General features: G+C 49.0%; 1 protein-coding gene across 1 annotated transcript in view; it reads right to left on the bottom strand.

Annotated features, from left to right (window-relative positions):
• Nucleotides 1-334: 334 nt before the first annotated feature.
• DLAT (dihydrolipoamide S-acetyltransferase) overlaps nt 335-18,734 on the bottom strand; it is a 153,764-nt gene continuing 135,364 nt past the window's right edge. The window contains exon 14 of the mRNA XM_069224986.1: nt 335-850. Within this exon, the coding sequence (XP_069081087.1) occupies nt 721-850 (130 nt within the window). The 3' untranslated portion in view covers nt 335-720. The remainder of the gene's footprint in view (nt 851-18,734) is intronic.

Below are 18,734 nucleotides of genomic sequence, written 5' to 3'. Positions count from 1 at the left end.
GCTTTTTCTCACAGTTGTTTCCATGCAGATAGCCACGGGGAAATGCACAATGGGACCTACTGATGATGTGCTAACGGATAAAGTTCAGTGAAATCACTGCTCATTTAAATACCCGGCAACAACTTTAAATTGAAACTTAAATGTGGAAGGGGGAATCAAGAGAACAGATAAGCAGCACCCAAAGAAGGTCCCAGTATTTTTTTTTAAGTCATCATCACTTATGGCGTGAGAGTCTGAAATAGGAGTACCCAAATGCTTTCCTTATAAGGAAGCATATTTTAGCTAAGGTTCAACTTGGTCTGCGCTGTAAATAAAGAATAACAGTTACAAAATATCAAAAGCATTTGTTCACTCTTTATTGAAAGAAATTTTCCAGCTAGCAGACAGATTCCATTTAATGGTAAACCAGTGATCAGACATTCCACCAGCATGTGAAAAATGACTAATATTTAGGCATGATCTGATATCTCTACTTTACCAAATGGGATACTTGTGTTGACTTCAACTAAAAGTAACATTTGGCCTGGCATTTGATGCATTACAATGATGACTAGAGTTAAACGGCCTGTACAGACTGCACAATAAAAAAAATAACAAGACAACTGTAATTTCTTTAAATAAAAAAGGAACACTTGTTAAGAGTCTTTCAAGAAGTACAAGTATAAATATATTTTTTGCATAAAACAATGACCTAGGTAACAGTTGTTCAATGCAGACTCTTTATAGCAGCATAGTGGTTGGTTTTTCAAGGAACTTCTTGAACTCTGCCAGCCACTGGGCACCGACGGCTCCATCCACGACGCGATGATCGCAACTTAACGTAACAGACATCATGCTAGCCACGTCAAATCTGTGAAAAGAGAAATTATAACAATATGAAATGAAATTAGGTATTTTCTATTTGCTCAATAACTGATGCTCTACTGAGCTTGCAGCTTTCCTCTCAAGATATTTCTTCACACTTGGGCAGCACACAAAAGGAAACATCACTATAGATCTACGGAAAAACAAATAGTGTGGCTGAGCACATTCTTTCAACTATTGCACATAAAAGCAATTCTAACAAGCGGTTGTAGGAAAGTACCATCTTGCCTGGCATGTTACCCCCCATATTTCACTGTATATATGTTGTTTTAGTTGTATGTGTCACTGGGACCCTGCCAGCCAGGCCCCAGTGCTCATAAGTGTGCCCTGTATGTGTTACCTGTGTTATGACTAACTGTCTCACTGAGGCTCTGCTAACCAGAACCTCAGTGGTTATGCTCTCTCATTTCTTTCCAAATTATCACTAACAGGCTAGTGACCAATTTCACCAATTTACATTGGCATACTGGAACACCCTTATAATTCCCTAGTATATGGTACTAAGGTACCCAGGGTATTGGGGTTCCAGGAGATCTCTATGGGCTGCAGCATTTCTTTTGCCACCCATAGGGAGCTCTGACAATTCTTACACAGGCCTGCCATTGCAACCTGAGTGAAATAACGTCCACGTTATTTCACAGCCATTTACCACTGCACTTAAGTAACTTATAAGTCACCTATATGTCTAACCTTTACCTGGTAAAGGTTGGGTGCTAAGTCACTTAGTGTGTGGGCACCCTAGCACTAGCCAAGGTGCTCCCACATTGTTCAGGGCAAATTCCCCGGACTTTGTGAGTGCGGGGACACCATTACACGCGTGCACTATACATGTGTCATGACATATGTATAGCGTCACAATGGTAACTCCGAACATGGCCATGTAACATGTCTAAGATCATGGAATGGTCACCCCAATGCCATTCTGGCACTGGGGAGACAATTCCATGATCCCCGGAGTCTCTAGCACAGACCCGGGTACTGCCAAACTACCTTTCCCGGGGTTTCACTGCAGCTGCTGCCAACCCCTAAGACAGGTTTCTGCCCTCCTGGGGTCCAGCCAGGCTTGGCCCAGGAAGGCAGAAAAAAGGACTTCCTCAGAGAGAGGGTGTTACACCCTCTCCCTTTGGAAAACGGTGTCAGGGCTGGGGAGGAGTAGCCTCCCCCAGCCTCTAGAAATGCTTTGATGGGCACAGATGGTGCCCATCTCTGCATAAGCCAGTCTACACTGGTTCAGGGATCCCCCAGCCCTGCTCTGGCACGAAACTGGACAAAGGAAAGAGGAGTGACCACTCCCCTGACCTGCACCTCCCCTGGGAGGTGCCCAGAGCTCCAGACCTCTGCCATCTTGGAAACAGAGGTGCTGCTGGCACACTGGACTGCTCTGAGTGGCCAGTGCCAGCAGGTGACGTCAGAGACTCCTTCTGATAGGCTCCTCCAAGTGTTGCTAGCCTATCCTCTCTCCTAAGTAGCCAAACCTCCTTTTCTGGCTATTTAGGGTCTCTGCTTTGTGGAATTCTTTAGATAACGAATGCAAGAGCTCATCAGAGTTCCTCTGCATCTCTCTCTTCACCTTCTGCCAAGGAATCGACCGCTGACTGCTCTGGAAGCCTGCAAAACTGCAACAAAGTAGCAAAGACGACTACTGCAACCTTGTAACTCTGATCCGGCCGCCTTCTCGACTGTTTTCCTGGTGGTGCATGCTGTGGGGGTAGTCTGCCTCCTCTCTGCACTAGAAGCTCAGAAGAAATCTCCCGTGAGTCGACGGAATCTTCCCCCTGCAACCGCAGGCACCAAAAGACTGCATCACCGGTCCTCTGGGTCTCCTCTCAGCACGACGAGCGAGGTCCCTTGAACTCAGCAACTCTGTCCAAGTGACTCCCACAGTCCAGTGACTCTTCAGTCCTAGTTTGGTGGAGGTAAGTCCTTGCCTCCCCACACTAGACTGCATTGTTGGGTACTGCGTGATTTGCAGCTGCTCCGGCTCCTGTGCACTCTTCCAGGATTTCCTTTGTGCACAGCCAAGCCTGGGTCCCCGACACTCTAACCTGCAGTGCACGACCTTCTAAGTTGTCCTCCGGTGTCGTGGGACCTTCCTTTGTGACTTCGGGTGAGCTCCAGTTCACTCCACTTCGTAGTGCCTGTTCCGGCACTTCTGCGGGTGCTGCTTGCCTCTGAGTGGGCTCTTTGTCTTGCTGGACGCCCCTTCTGTCTCCTCACACAATTGGCGACATCCTGGTCCCTCCTGGGCCACAGCAGCATCCAAAAACCCTAACCGCAACCCTTGCAGCTAGCAAGGCTTGTTTGTGGTCTTTCTGCACGGAAACACCTCTGCAAGCTTCTTCACGACGTGGGACATCCATCCTCCAAAGGGGAAGTTTCTAGCCCTCTTCTACCAAGAGCTTCTACCATCCGGTGGCAGCTTCTTTGCACCAACAGCTGGCATTTCCTGGGCATCTGCCCACTCCTGACTTGATTGTGACTCTTGGTCTTGGTCCCCTTGTTCCACAAGGACTCTCGTCAGGAAATCCATCGTTGTTGCATTGCTGGTGTTGGTCTTCCTTGCAGAATTCCCCTATCACGACTTCTGTGCTCTCTGGGGAACTTAGGTGCACTTTGCACCCACTTTTCAGGGTCTTGGGGTGGGCTATTTTTCTAACCCTCAATGTTTTCTTACAGTCCCAGCGACCCTCTACAAGCTCACATTGGTTTGGGGTCCATTCGTGGTTCGCATTCCACTTCTAGAGTATATGGTTTGTGTTGCCCCTATATCTATGTGCTCCCATTGCATCCTATTGTGACTATACAGTGTTTGCACTGTTTTCTATTGCTATTACTGCATATTTTGGTATTGTGTACATATATCTTGTGTATAATTGCTATTCTCATACTGAGGGTACTCACTGAGATACTTTGAGATACTGAGACACTGAGAAATATTGTCATAAAAATAAAGTACCTTTATTTTTAGTATATCTGTGTATTGTGTTTTCTTATGATATTGTGCATATGACACCAGTGGTACAGTAGGAGCTTCACACGTCTCCTAGTTCAGCCTAAGCTGCTCTGCTAAGCTACCTTTTCTATCAGCCTAAGCTGCTAGACACCCCTCTACACTAATAAGGGATACCTGGACCTGGTGCAAGGTGTAAGTACCCCTTGGTACCCACTACAAGCCAGGCCAGCCTCCTACAGCGGTCATATACAAATTTCAGAGAAAGGAGTGCAAAATGGTGAAGTAGCTAGTTTTTCTATAGAAAGACTGGTGAAGTTATGCACCTGGAGCAAGTAGGAAGGATATCCCAATCAAACAAATAGCAAAGGTGATCTAGGCTGTCAGTCATTTGACTAACAGAGAATGGCTAAGATGCGTTCAAGGCCTGACTGGGAACCCAAAGCAGGCTGGCAATTTTGTCAGAGCAGTCCCCTGGGTCCGGTAGTGGAAGGAGGGCCATGCAAGTGCGAAGCACTGCTGCTTTTGTTACTGGGGGCCGATTCTGCAACATAACCGGCCCCCACCGTTGCAAAACTGGCACCCATACTTCCAGCTTCCCGGGCAAACACCAAATGCCTGCTACAGCCAGTCCAGCCCTGGATGCGCTCCACAGCTTGAGGATCCTGACGGTAGTTATGTTTACTGAGGCACCCAAGTTAATCAGTAGCATTTAGACCAATCATCTTCATGTGTAGTACCCTGCTGCACTGAGAGCTGCCTACAGGGCTTAGCAAAGATGAACCACCTTGCCATTATAGGATTTGGAACAGACCTGCACAATAACATCCCAGCACACTGAGAGCCTCCCATTAACTCCCCTTTCCTGAGGGTCCGTGCCCTATCTTCCCAAACAATATCCAATAGGACAATGGTGACCATATACTCTGCAGCCAGTGGCACTAGCCTTTTTATCCATGTACTCTTATGCAGGACTGCCTACTGGCTTTTACATGTAAAGTCTGCTTCAGTCCCCCACAACTAGGCTTCTCTGTATTCCTAGCTAGGAGGTACATAAACAGCAACTGCATTCAATGAGCGAATGAGACGGTGACCGTGTGTGCTTAAAAGTGAAGGAGTCAGTGTGAAATATTAGTTGTGTGAGGAAGTCCGTGTTTACTGTAGTGTTACAGATATGGGACCTTTTTAGAATCTAACACAAAACTCCTAGCATTTTCTAAGGCCTATCTCATAACTTTTTACATTTCTAAACACAACAGGACTTCGGGATGTAACTAAGACCCTAACAGAGCAGATTATATATTTGGGGAAAAATGCAAACATTTTAAAACCAAAAAATATTTTTGGCAACTAAAGTCAATTGTGGATTCTTTACTGGAAACACAATACTGACATTACGCTTTACCACCAATGTAGGAAGCTGGCTCTTTACATAGTGGACCAAAATGAGGTCCACTGGGTCAAGAGTCCCGGCAAACTGCAGATGTATCCCAGAGGCACAAATTGCATCCCAAATGTTCTCTTTTGGGGTAGTGTGGTCGAGCAGTTAGGCATATCGGAGGGTAGTGCTTAGCATGTAAGGCACACACTCAATAAAAAAATCCAACATCAATTTATAAAAATAACATACTTTTAAATAACTTTTGATACCAAGATCACTGGACTAAGGCAAGTACTTTTTGAGATGTATCTTTTTACACTTTTAAAAAGTTGGCAGTGCAATTTTTGGGTGCAGTACCTGTTATCCTTTGGGGGAAAAACATTTACTGCATTCGGACACTTCACAGCGATTTACGGGACTGTTCTTCAGGACTTAAGGGGAGTATGGGGCAGGGTCCAAGGCCACACCAACAAGTAACTTTGGGGGGGCTTTAGGGGCGTCCGGGTGCAGAGGTGTGTTACGTCATCGGGTGTCCCATTAACTTAAACGGGAAACTGTCCAGTCGGGAATTTGATGCAAGCTGGGCCTGGAAGGTAAATCCCGGAGAACCTGCAGTAGGAGTCTGACCCTTGAGGTCCTCGGGCACGTGGGGACACAATTGGTCAACTTCTCAGGCTGGGGGGCTTGGTGTAGGAGGGTCTTTTGGTGTCTGGTCCAGTGCAGGAGTAACCCGCGATTGCAGGTCTCATGAGGCTTCGAAACGTGGGGACATTCTTGGTCCTCTCCTCCTTGGTCCGGGAAGATGGGTGCAAAGGAGTTCCGAGGTGTTGGGTCTTTGTCTTCAGGTAACTTGCAGTTGCAGGGGGGGTCTGCAAAAACAGGCTGCAGATACAGGCAGGAAGTCCACAGAGGGCAAGCTCTGGTTGGGTTTCGTCTCTGGAGGGCCTGGGAACCACGTTGGCCCACTTCAGCTTGGGCTAGGCGGCTCTGGAGCAGTGGTGCTGTCCGGCGTCGGGTCTTTGGCGGTCCTGGTCCTCACAGCTCTTTCTTTGGGTGCCCTCAGATGCAGGGGATGCAGCTCCTCTACTCCAAGGGAGTTCTTGGTGAATTGCAAAGCACTGGCAGCACTCCCGGTTTCTTGGAGGTTGCAGCCGCTGGACTGATCAGTTACACCACAAGGATCAAGTGCAGCAGGCAGGCTTGGCTCCAAGTCAGTTAAGCTCCTCGGTTCTCGGGTCAACAGTCTATTTGTCCACTCCTCCTTGCGTGTCCAGAAAAAGTCCTGGTATGGGTGGTCCCCTAAATACTTAATGTGTGGGGGGGTGGGGTTTAAGGGAAGTGAAGGGAGTAGCCAATGGGCTACTTACCTTTGGGGTCACTACACCCTCTAGAGGACCACTTCCTTTGGGGAGTGGGCATTACCCTCTCCCAGAATTCCTAATTTCACCACACACAATATGGTGGCAATCCTGAGGCTATTCATTTCAAGCTGGTCACCCTAGGGGTGTGTCCAGCCTGGAAATGTAATACGCCTCCTGCACAGCAAATTTTCCTGCCTGTCCTGGTAGGCCCTGGGGTTGGGGGGTGGTGGCTGGCATCTTCCTCTGAGGAAGGCCAGTTCTGTAAGCCAAACGCAGTGGGCTTCTTTGAAGCTTCCTACCCTGGAATGCAGATTTGCAGGTCATCCTGTTGGGAGGGGTGTGCATACACCCCCCCAGAGCAGGCTTTGATTCTGACCTCTAAAGAACAAAGGCTCTCACCCTTGGGGGTCAGATTCTCGTCTGTTGGTGGCAGACTGGTTTGAACTAGTCAGTGAGCCCACCAGCAGTTCGTAGATTTTCAGGGGGCACCTCTAAGGTGCCCTCTGGGTGGACGGATTAATACATTCATCACTGGAATCACTGAGGGTTTATTAATACAAGATGTTTGATACCAAACATACCTAAGTTCAGTGAAGCTATCATGTGGCTGGGGAGCTGGTACTTACAAGTGTCCCGCACATGTACTTGAAATGGCTTCCCTAGTCCCTTTCTATGTCTAAGAATCAACAAAGACATAGCAGGGGCATATCTGTTCTTGCAGATATGTCCACACATGTAATATAATGCACCCTGCCTTAGGGCTGAAAGGCCTGTTGTAGAGGTGACTTACAAATATAAGAGGCAGTATTTAGGGGACATGGCACACAAGTGTGTGCCATGTTGTGTTTTCACTTTTGTGAGCACCTTGTCACGCAGCCTGAAATGTCAGTCTGCATGAGGTTGGTACTGGGTCCCTGAGAGTGGAACAAATTGTGCTGCAGCTCTTGGGGGCCCTCTTCAGTACCCATGCCCTAACTACTAGGGGTACCATTTACTAGGGACTTAAAAGGGTGCTAATGGGCCCGGCCGCTTGTGGATCAAGAGACCAGGTGTCTTGTTTTGGGGAAGTACCAATGGCACTGGGGACATGGTTAGCAGGACCCCAGTCCACTTCAAAGTTGCATCAAAAACCTGGCAAAAACTACTGGGGGTTACTGCAACCAGAACCCAGTTCCCTATATGCCACACAAAAGGGTAGTCTGTATTATTCACAGCAGAGCTGGAATTCTTTTGGACACACCAGCCCCAAAGTATTTATCTCCAACCTCCGTCCCTGTGGCCTGTTGCATGGATGAGATGTAGCCGGCCTATGCGCTTCAATGTAGAAATATACTATCTGGTCACAGTGAAACCCAGCCACACCTTTCATGTTTGTCCCAATCCAGACATCCCTTTTAAATAGTTGTTCAAGTAGGGATATTATATATTGACCTGAGCCAGCATAAACTGGTCTCAGAAGGGACAAGAATAAGGAAAATGCAAATCTGAGCTTCAAGAACAGAAGGTACGCTCTCCTCAGGATAGGACAATCAGTTGAATGTTTCAAAAGTGCAGCCTCCCCAGATTGGTGAGGCCTGGCCAACAAAAGATGGATAAGTATTGGCCTCCTCAGTTGGTGCTCCATTCCATTTTTAACTCATTGCTAAAAAGCTATGTGCAACAGTATAGGACAGAAGACAAGAGGAAACAGGTATGGAGCCAGTCTATAGTTGCCATGCACTCTACAGACTGGGTGTAATCTGGGAAGCAAGCAGTGATGCCTTGCAGCTGGGCCTACTGACAGAAAATGGCCAACCTACCTATGATAAAAGCTGGACTGGACCTCTTGGATGCAACGTTTGAATCTGCAAGGCAGAAACAAGGCCCACTTTGACCGGGGGAGGTGTACTAAAACATTGACAGGCAGTGACCGACTAAAGCCCAGAGGTCGCTCCAGCCAGGTACCCAAGAGAACCATGACATCTGAATTCAGGAACTCTGCCACTCCTTTCAGAATCAGTAAGGGTTAAGGGTATTATCTCCAAACCTTCCTTTGTACTTGACCCATATGTCTGTAAGACTAGGAACAACCTGTCTTCATTCCATGGTCTCAGAACTCAAATTTATGGCAAAGACCACCTTGTCCTTGACCAACTAGTCACCGGATCCTCCACTGTGCATTCTGGATATCTGCCTACTGTAGTGCACTGCTACCTGAAAACATTGCCAACATATAACCTCCAACCACTTCACCATCTGATCTTGGGGCATCTGACTGCCACTGTCTCCAACCTGAAGCCCACTAGGCTACTGGAAGCTGATGCCAAGGACTATGTCCCACAACTTGTAACTTGTGCCTGGACACATGATCACCCCTGAGGCAACCACTAAGTACCCTTAGGGTACCTAGAACACTTTGTTTGAATGGTGGGCACTTCTTTGCTTGGGTGGTGGGCTTGTTTGGCTTAGACTCATGGTAGGAGCCCAGACTGTATTCCATACCAATTTGTTTAGTTCACACATGAGCCACTGATTTAAAAGAACTGCATTATTGGTCACAATCTACGAACACAGTAACTTTTCTCTCCATGTCTTCTTAACTAGTGTGTTTTCTGAACCACAGGAATGCTTTCGACCTCCAAAGCCTTTTCCCAAAGGCTTCAGGGTCCCGCACAAAGTAATATTGCCATAAGACCCAAGGTTAATTAAAAGGAAGAGAGCTCTATATGCTTGTGGGGTTTTAACCCTAGCCCAGGAGGGGTTAGATGCTTTTCATTTTTTTATGGCCCTGTATAAGGTGAAGAATATTTTACATGCCTGTACTTAAGTCATTTTATTTTAGAAGGATCTCCCCATACTTTCAAATTATTAAAAGCTTTCTAAAGTGTCACCACTGGTTTCGCGTTTTCAGCTCCATCCCACCACAGCCAACAGTCATCCTTTTTTTTTTTTTATTGAGCATTTTACAGTATAAAACAATACAACAAACTTCCCAGTTATCAGCATTAGTGTGTTACATATGGTATGCTATTAGGTGTCGAATAAAAAGAACGCGTTACAATAGTCAACATGTCTGTATTAATAGAGATTACAAGCCACTAGCCTGGGCTCAGGGGATGTGGGGGGCACAACATTTTGCTTTAGCATGTAGAAAGGGCAGTAGCGGATGAACACAGGGTTAGTGACCAGGCACACTCCAGCGATACGAACACCACCCACATGATGTGAAAGGAGAGAAGTACGATGTAATACCCACCGCCCCCCCCCCTCCCAGGGGTCATTCACTCAGAGTATCACTCCCCAACCTACCACTCCGATGTTCCCGAGCCCAACTCACAAACGGATCCCAGATGTCACGGGGCCTAGAAGCAGCCGGCATTAACTCCCAGAATGTAGTTAACTGCATGTGTCCGTAGGTTACATCAGCCAGCCAATCTCTCACCATAGGTACCCTCTACCTACCCCAGTGGATTGCCACCCGTCGTTTAGCAAACAGTAGTAGTAGTAGTAGTAGTGCATGCAGCCTGTGCACTGTTGGCGGAGTATCCCTGACATATCCCAGAAGCCCAAGCAGAGGGGAGGGGACATCCGAGCGACCCACTATCTGATTTACCAACACAAAGATCTGAGACCAATAACCCTTTAACCTTGGGCAGGACCACGCTATCTGTAGAAAAGAGGCCGAGGCCGACCCACATCGCCAACATTCATCTGTCTCCCTAAGCCCCATTTTTCTCAGGCTGATGGGGGTTCTATAGAACCTGTGCAAGTATTTAAATTGTATTAAACGCAGCTTGTAATTTGGCGAAAGCTCAGCAAGCTGCCCACAACAGAACTCCCACTGTTCCTCAGTAATCTCAGGCTGGAACTCCTCATTCCAATACAACATAGATTGAGGCGTCGCTTCCGGTGCCATGTTTTGCATATGGCGATAAATACGGGTTACTAGTTTACGGGGGGAAGGGGAGCTCACCACCGCCTCCAAAGCTGTAAATAGTGGTGGGGCGTCAGGGAAGCCATCGAATAGCGTCCGGCACACCGCACGTAGTCTGTGGTATAGAAATAGTTCAGAAAAAGGCACCGTACCTCCCTCTTCTGACGCAGGGGGAGGTATAAACTTACCATTGGGAAAAAGGTCAGCAAGTGTGTGGAGGTGCATTTTGTCAATCAGATGACTAGCTATCCCATCAGCCACACAAGGCAGCAACGGGTTATGCAATAGCGGAAGCGATGGAGCATACAACAGCGGGACCCCGGCCCTCTTGCGCAATTCCTCCCATACCCACTGCAGCATCCTAGCCGTATCTATTTCTGCTCTGGGACGCCCCGCCTTCGCGCATATCGCCACTCCAATTGGAAGGGGCGCCACCATATCGCGCTCCACTGCCACGTGAGGCTGAAAAGGGACCGGGTGGATCCAAAAATGCAAGAACTGAGCCTGAGCACAGAGGGCGTACAATTTTATATCTGGGGCACCTAGACCTCCCCGTCGCAATGGCAGTGCCAGCATGTCCCACGCCACTCTGGCCTGTACACCTGCCCACACCAACTCCACCAGGCGTGACCGCAAAGTGGCAAAGAAGTGTGCCGTAAGCAGTATAGGTATATTGACGAATAGGTAAAGGAATTTGGGTAACACTATCATTTTTGTTAGCGCAATCCGCCCAGTAAGTGACAGAGGCAGGGAAGCCCATAATTTCACTTTCTCGCTCAACCACATCATTGCTCTGCCAAAGTTAAGGCCCCAAATCTCCTGAAGGTCCCGGCTAATCCAAATTCCCAGATACTTGACCCCTCCCGCCTCCCAACGCAAAGGATATTCAGAGCGCACTTCCGTGGTGGCGTTCGTGAGTGGAAAGATAACTGATTTGGACCAGTTGATGGAGATACCTGCAAAGCCCTGAAAGCGGACAAATTCCCGCAAGATGGGGTCCAAGTTATCCGAAGGATTGGTAAGATAAAGGGTCACATCGTCCGCGTATAGTGATACTAGAAGGTTTCTAGAGCTGAATCCTATACCTCTTGCAGAATGATGTTGCCTAATCCTCGCTGCCAGCGGCTCCATAGCTATAACAAATAGCAGCGGGGACAAGGGGCAACCCTGCCTAGTACCACGCAAGATGGGGAAAGGCTCAGACACCAAACCATTCACCCGCACTCTGGCTGTAGGCAATGTGTAGAGCAGGCGGATTTTCCTAATCAGCAACGTACTGAACCCCATCCTCTTTAAAACACAGAATAAATATGGCCATTCAATTGTATCAAAGGCCTTAGTGGCATCCAAAAACACCACGGCCGCTCTAATCTCGGGGTGTAGGTAATGTAATGCTGCCAAGATCGTTCGCAGGTTATGGGAGGTCGCCCTTCCTGGTATAAAACCGGATTGGTCAGGGAGTGCGATCATCGACAGCATTGGTTGCACCCGGTTCGCAATCAATTTGGCCAAAATTTTCACATCTACATTAATCAGAGATAATGGTCGATATGAGTTTAGATCGTCAGCCAGCTTATCTGGCTTCAGCAGCGTGATAATCAGCGCTTCACGCATAGTGGCAGGCAAAACCCCTCTTTCCAGGGCCTCCTCGTACACCGCTAGCAACCTGGGCGACAGCTCATCTGCGTATGCCTTATAGAAGGCTGTTGTCAGACCATCAGGGACCGGTGCCTTGTCAGGCGGTAGGCTCCTGATGACTTGTGCCACATCTCCGGCGTCTATCGGGAGGTCCATATATTCTCTGTGGTTATTATTGAGCCAAGCCAGTGCAATGGAGTCTAGGTAGGGCTCCAACCCCACCGGACATGTATCATGAGTGTTGGTATATAACCGGGAATAAAACTTGGAGAATGCTCCTACAATGTTCTCCCTGTCATGAAGCAGTTCGCCATCAGCTGTACGCAATTCATGGATATAAGTCGCGGGACGAGGCGGTCTAATCATATTTGCCAGGACCTTACCCGGTCTCCCTCCTTCGCCGTAACGCCTCGCCTCCGCATATTTCCCTAGAAACTTGACCTCCCGTTGCGCCTCCTCCTCATATTCCAATAATTTGGTTTTCAACAGCCCCGCCACCTCTGATTCTCCAGCCTCCAGGAAAGTGCGCTCAAGACGTTTTATTTCAGTTTCCAGCCTCACCAGCGTGCCCCTTATCGCCCTTAATACACCCGCCTGTCGGGCTATACACTGGCCTCTAATGACGACCTTGAAGGCCTCCCACAGAGTCGCATCTGTGTCCACCGATCCCTCATTGTGCCCAAAATAATCAGTGATATCAGTCCGTATTTCCTCTCGGAATGCAGCATCAAGTAATGCATGGGGTGGGAGCCGCCACGAGAACGCCAGGAAAGGACCCCCGGGAAGCAGCAATTTCAGCATGCAGGGTGCATGGTCTGATAGCGTGCGGGGCATGTGCTCCGCCTGCGCCGTCCACAACGCTACATCCCGCGACACTAGCCAGAAGTCAAGACGGGACCACGCGCCGCTATAGGTTGACATACAAGTGCCCTCCCTCAGGTCCTCATGCCTGCCTCGCCACACATCAACCAGCGCACCATCTAGCATTATATCCCGCAGCGCGGAGCCCGCCAACGGATTTAAAGAGCGAGCCACTCCCTTCCTATCCACTCTGTCATCAAGTATTGCATTAAAGTCGCCTCCCCATATAATTGTATCGCACCCAGTGGCTTTCACTTGTCCCCACAACTTATGAAAGAAATCTGGAGAGTCAGCATTAGGCCCATACACAGCCACAAATATTACCGAAACACCACATACAACACCCTGTACCCAAACATATCGCCCCTCATGGTCACACTGAACAACGCCCTCACGCCAGTCCAACCCACGTCGTATCAATATCGCCACCCCCGAGCATAGTTGGAGTAGATAGCCGAGTAAACATGCCCCCATCTGGTGTGGCGAAGTCTTTGGGCAGGGGCGGTGTTCAGATGAGTTTCCTGCACTAGGCAGACGTCCACACCATGTCGTACCAAATATGCATGTACCAACCTAGCCTTCCTGTGGTCGTTGAGCCCCCTAACATTCCAGGTGAGACAGTTGAAGGTTTTATCTACTCTTGACATTTCTCATACACATCATGTAAAATGCAGGAGATCATGTAGACAGTGACCCTACTGTACGATCAAGACACCACACAAATAGCATACGCTAGATATTGGCAATAAACAACAAGATAACCCCAATCAGCCGCCCCCCACCCACTCCAACCCCCCAACCGGGTCGTAGGTTAACCATCCCCATACTATCCCCAAAAATACATTTTACTAAACAAGGGAACAGTCCCGAGAGGGTGTGGCGATGCCAGCTACTTCCCCGTATGTAACGGGGTGGCCGGAAGTTCTGCAGGGGAACCTCACCGCTCAGAACCTTATAATTTAGATCTATCTAGAATAGCAGATGACGGAAATTGAACCACAGGCTTCCCAAATGCATCTCCCCCTCAAGCAAATAGAGGACACATTTAAGTAAGAGTCATTCCCAAAGGATATGGTAAATTGGGCCCGCGTTTACTCATTGTCACTGAGCCTGCTATCCCCTGCCTCCGCAGCCTCTCTTGACCGTTGTGCGGATTTGCGACCCACATGTTTGGCAAACTTCATTGCTTCCTTGGCATCCGTGAATATGTGGGTAGACCTCTCAAAGGATACCTTTAATTTGGCCGGGTAGAGAAGGGAGTACGGGACCCGTGCCTGTAGTAAAAGTCGCTTAGCAGGCAGAAACCCCCGGCGGGCAGCCTGCACAGCCGGGGTGAAGTCAGGGTAAAAGGAGATGCTGTTGCCCTTGTGCGTGATGGAATCTCTCTGCCTTGCCATTTTAAGGATCAAATCACGGTCTTGGTAGTTCAGGATTCTCGCAATTATAGGCCTAGGCGGCACTCCAACAGGGGGCCTTTGGCCCAATGACCTATGTGCCCTTTCCACCACAAACATCGCCAAGAGGTCAGGGTCAAATAATTCATGTAGGAGTTCAGTAATGTATGTTTCCATCTTATTTATGGCAGTGGTCTCCGGGATCCCCGTGATACGTAGATTGTTGCGCCGGGACCGCGCTTCCAAGTCTTCATTTTTGGCCTGTATTATTCCCAGCAATTTGTCCATGTGTAGGAGCTGGTCCCTCATTTCCACTTAAAACTCGTGACACTCAGACTGGCGAGCCTCAAGCGTGTCCAACCTCGTCTCATGTGTGGTCACCTGAGTTTTCACAGAGTCTAACTGAGTGGTAAGATTGTCCAGTTTATTGTCGATATTCCTGAGGCTGGAGCGCATCTCCAGCATCAATGTGCGCAAATCTTCACCCTGATCATCAGCGACTAGGTCGGGCCCCCCCGCCGCCTGGGGCCCCTGCTCCGACTCTCCCTGACATGTAGAGCGCTTATTATCAAAGTTCAGCTTAGGCTGCTTAGCATCATGTTTCCCCATGGCAGCCAGATATCCACTGGGTCACGCCGCGAGCCACCAGCCGTCCAACCGCCACCTCCACTTCCAAGCAGTCGCAGCCGGGGACCGCTACCCTCCACACGGCGCTTTCGCTGACTGATTCCTCACTAATAAGCCGCTTAGTCGCCGCCAGGACCTCCACTGGGTTCCCTTAGACTGTTACTCCACGGTAGACCAAAACCTTTGCCAGGATGTAATCAAATGTCCACTATGTCATCCATGACCTTAGATCAATGGGGGGGGGGGGGGGGGGGGGGGGAGGCCCTTCATGCACCCCCCGCACTCACGAGGCAATTGGGCCTGCCATAGCAACGCCTGTTCCAACTGACCACCTTCAGCCTCCAGCCCAGCAGTGCTTGCTCGTAGGATCCCTGTCTCCTCACCTCTGCATCTCTGGAGCATGCCACCTGCATCGCCCGGGTAGACCAGGCACTACTAACACCACCGGTGCTTCAGCAGTCTTCACCCGTGCGCCCACGGCAACAGCAAGGTCCCGTGTCAATGCCCAACCGCACACGAGTTCTCGCACCGTCTCACTCTTAGGCCTGTGTTTTGGCTCCTAAATGGCGGCCGCCACCTCCCGAATCCGCCGCCTCTGCTCCCGCCGCGGGCACAACGACGGTGTCCAGCGGGCCGCCTCCGTAAGACGGAGTGCAGCCCTGGTATCGCTCATGCAACTTTTTTGTTTTAGGGGTTCCCCGTTCCTGCCAGTGTCGCCCGCGCCGGCTGGCAGCGCCCAGACTTCTGGCCCGCCACCCAGCCGCGCAGCACCAAGGTCTCGGCTCCTAGGTTGCCCGGGGGCCACCCCGGCACCCACGGGATCCCCCGGCCAGCTGCTGTTCGTGCCGGGTTCCACAACGTCCCAGCGCTGCCCTCTCTCGGGCCCCGCCGCCAGTGCGCGCCCCGGACCAGAGTCTCAGCGCTCCCAACAGCGTGCCCCGGCAGGCGCCTCCGACGGACCTGTCCGCAGGCCGCGCGGTCCTCAGTTCCTCGTAGGCATTAGGGTATAAGCCTCTCGTATCTCCGCCTGTGCCCCACCGCCACCTGCAAACATTTTACTGGTCCTGGCAGCTACGGCTCGCCCTCAAGTGAAGGATAATTAAAGGATTGCGTTCCGGCCGGCGGAGCTCACTCAAAGAGCGGCCATCTCGCTGCTCAGTAGGCCACACCCCCCAGCCAACAGTCATCCTTGATTGTTCAACCCCAGTGTCTTTGATTCTGAAGTGATTCAATGTAGTACTTAAACATTTAGGGCCTCATTACGAACCTGTCAGTCTCATGACCACAAGTTCACAGAAGATGGTTGAACCACCACCAATGTGGCAGTCTGAGCGCCATATTACAACCACAGCGGTTGTGCTGCGGTAGGACCGCCAGGATCAAAGATCCCGGTGGTCTGGCGGTTGTGGCAGTCCTAATTCTAATCCCTGGGGATTACAACAACAACATGGAATCTCCACCAGAGATACCATGGCAGTAGCACCGCCATGAAAAGGCTGGTAGGGAACGGGTGCAAGGGACCCATAGGTGGGGCCCTGCATTGCCCATGCGCTTGGCATTGGCAGTGCAGGGATCCCCCTGGCCAGCATCATTGCAATGTTCACTGTCTGCTATGCACCCAGCAACTGACAGCATTGCCGCCGGCTCTATTACGAGCCAGAGAAAATGCTGTAGGCCGCTTCCCGCTAGGCCAGTGGGTGGAAACTCAGGTTTCTAGCCACTGACCTAGCAGGAAACTTGGAATGGGCCTATCAAGGAGGTAATCACAATGGCGGCAACCTCCCCGTCGTAAGTTTGGCACCGTCTGCCGAACTCATAATGAGGCCCTTAGTCTGAAAGCAATAGTATTGTGGCCGCAGGATACCAGTAGAAAATAACAGTAGCCAAACCGTTACTGCCCAAAAATCACTTATTGTCCTGATACCCACAGAAAGACCACAAAACATATTTAAATAACAGCAGCATTGAGCCAGGGAGGGTGAAGACTATAATATAAAGTAGAAAGGTTAGTCACTCAAGAGCTGTACCTTTCAGCATGCTAGGTGCCATCAAAGATATTTCTGTATCTCAACAGTAATAATCTGGTGTTCCCTCTGACAAAGAGACTAATAAGAAAGTGACTGTCACAGACAAATGTCAAGAACATGGTCTGCAAACATGGGATCTCATTATCCAGGTACGAATTGGGCAACGCTCAGACAGACACACCCTTAAAATGTCAGCTTCACCTGAGAAACAATGCTTTGCACTGGTTCCCGTTTTGCAACATGTCTAGGAAATTTCACAGAGCTGATCTGTAAATATATATTCAAAGCTAATTCTGCTACATGGGCAGCAGATTAAAAAAAAGACACCAAATTAGGTGCCCCGTGTTCCTCCAAATTAAACCACAGATTATCATGTCATCATAACCAGACACTATAATCGAGAAAAAACAGCACGGACCATCCCATCCTTTCTCACTTTCAGAAATCCACATCTACTTGTTCACAAAGCTGCCTCCACTTTCAAATTATGTATCTCTCTCAGCATCACAAATACCCAGACCCCTCCTTTTTAGGCTGCAGCCTACCAGACAGCACAGTTGTCTGGTTTGCAAAAGATATCTTGGGGACATTCAGAAAACTGACCTTGGCATGCATTTTGCCCTTTGCTTCCAATTGGCTACGTGGCATGTAACTCACATGTTCTTGCTTTCCATTTGCTGGCTTTATTTGTTTTAGGCTTTCCAGCTTGAGTTTTCACCTTCCCTTGCCCAAATCTTATTTACGGTAACCTTCCAAGAAGTGCTCTCTTTTTGTAAAAAGTTCTGGAAATCTTGTTCTTATAACATTTGCTGTGCATTCTAAGACCGAGGTCAAATGTCAGGCTCCGTCTTCAGAGGGCACTTGTGTACTTTTATTTCTCTGACTTCAAAGTGAGTGAATTTACTGGAGTAGTAAAGAGGGTTTTTTCTAGCACACAACAAAGTTTAAATGAACTGTGTAAGGATTGCAGAATATATCAGAATTAGTAACGCTAAGCACATTTTTGTTAACTGAATTGTGTTGGAAACTAATGCTTTAATATGATCAAAACAAATCAGTACACTGTATGATGACATTTACACACGTTTTTGTCTGTGCACTGTATAGTAGCATTTATAAAACTGTACGTCTGTGCAAATGTAATGGTCATTTCAATTAAAAATGTGTTGTCTGTAATGGCAGTGTGCTACCACACCATGAACACTCCACTCTTCTCTGCACCACTGGACTCTACTCTGCATCACTCCACTTTACACCACCCTATGCCACTGCACTCTACTCTGCAAAACGCCATGTTATACCACTCCACTCTACGTCACTTCAAGCTATGCCTCCCTACACTACTCTGTACCACTCTACTTTATGCCAAGCACTCTATACCACTCTACCACACTGCACTCTACACCACTTCAGTGTAGGCCACACCAATCTACTATGTGCAACTTCACTCTATGACACTCTGCAACACTGCACTCTATACAACTACACTTTACCATGTAACACTCAACTCTATGCTCCTGCACTCAACACCAATCCACTGTATGCTACTCTAATCCACCCTGCACCACCGCACTCTATGCCACTGCATTTTACACCTTTTTACTGTCATTACACTCTATGCCACTCTATGCAACTGCACTCTACTCTGCACCGCTCCACGCCACTTCCCTCTACTCTGAAGCAATCTACTCTGCGTCACTCCTCTATACCACTGCTCT

The sequence above is a fragment of the Pleurodeles waltl genome, chromosome 3_1 (assembly GCF_031143425.1).
Source record: "Pleurodeles waltl isolate 20211129_DDA chromosome 3_1, aPleWal1.hap1.20221129, whole genome shotgun sequence".
Lineage (NCBI taxonomy): Eukaryota > Metazoa > Chordata > Amphibia > Caudata > Salamandridae > Pleurodeles > Pleurodeles waltl.
Note: the sequence above shows the minus strand (reverse complement) of the source record. Positions and strands in the feature narration are given on the sequence as shown.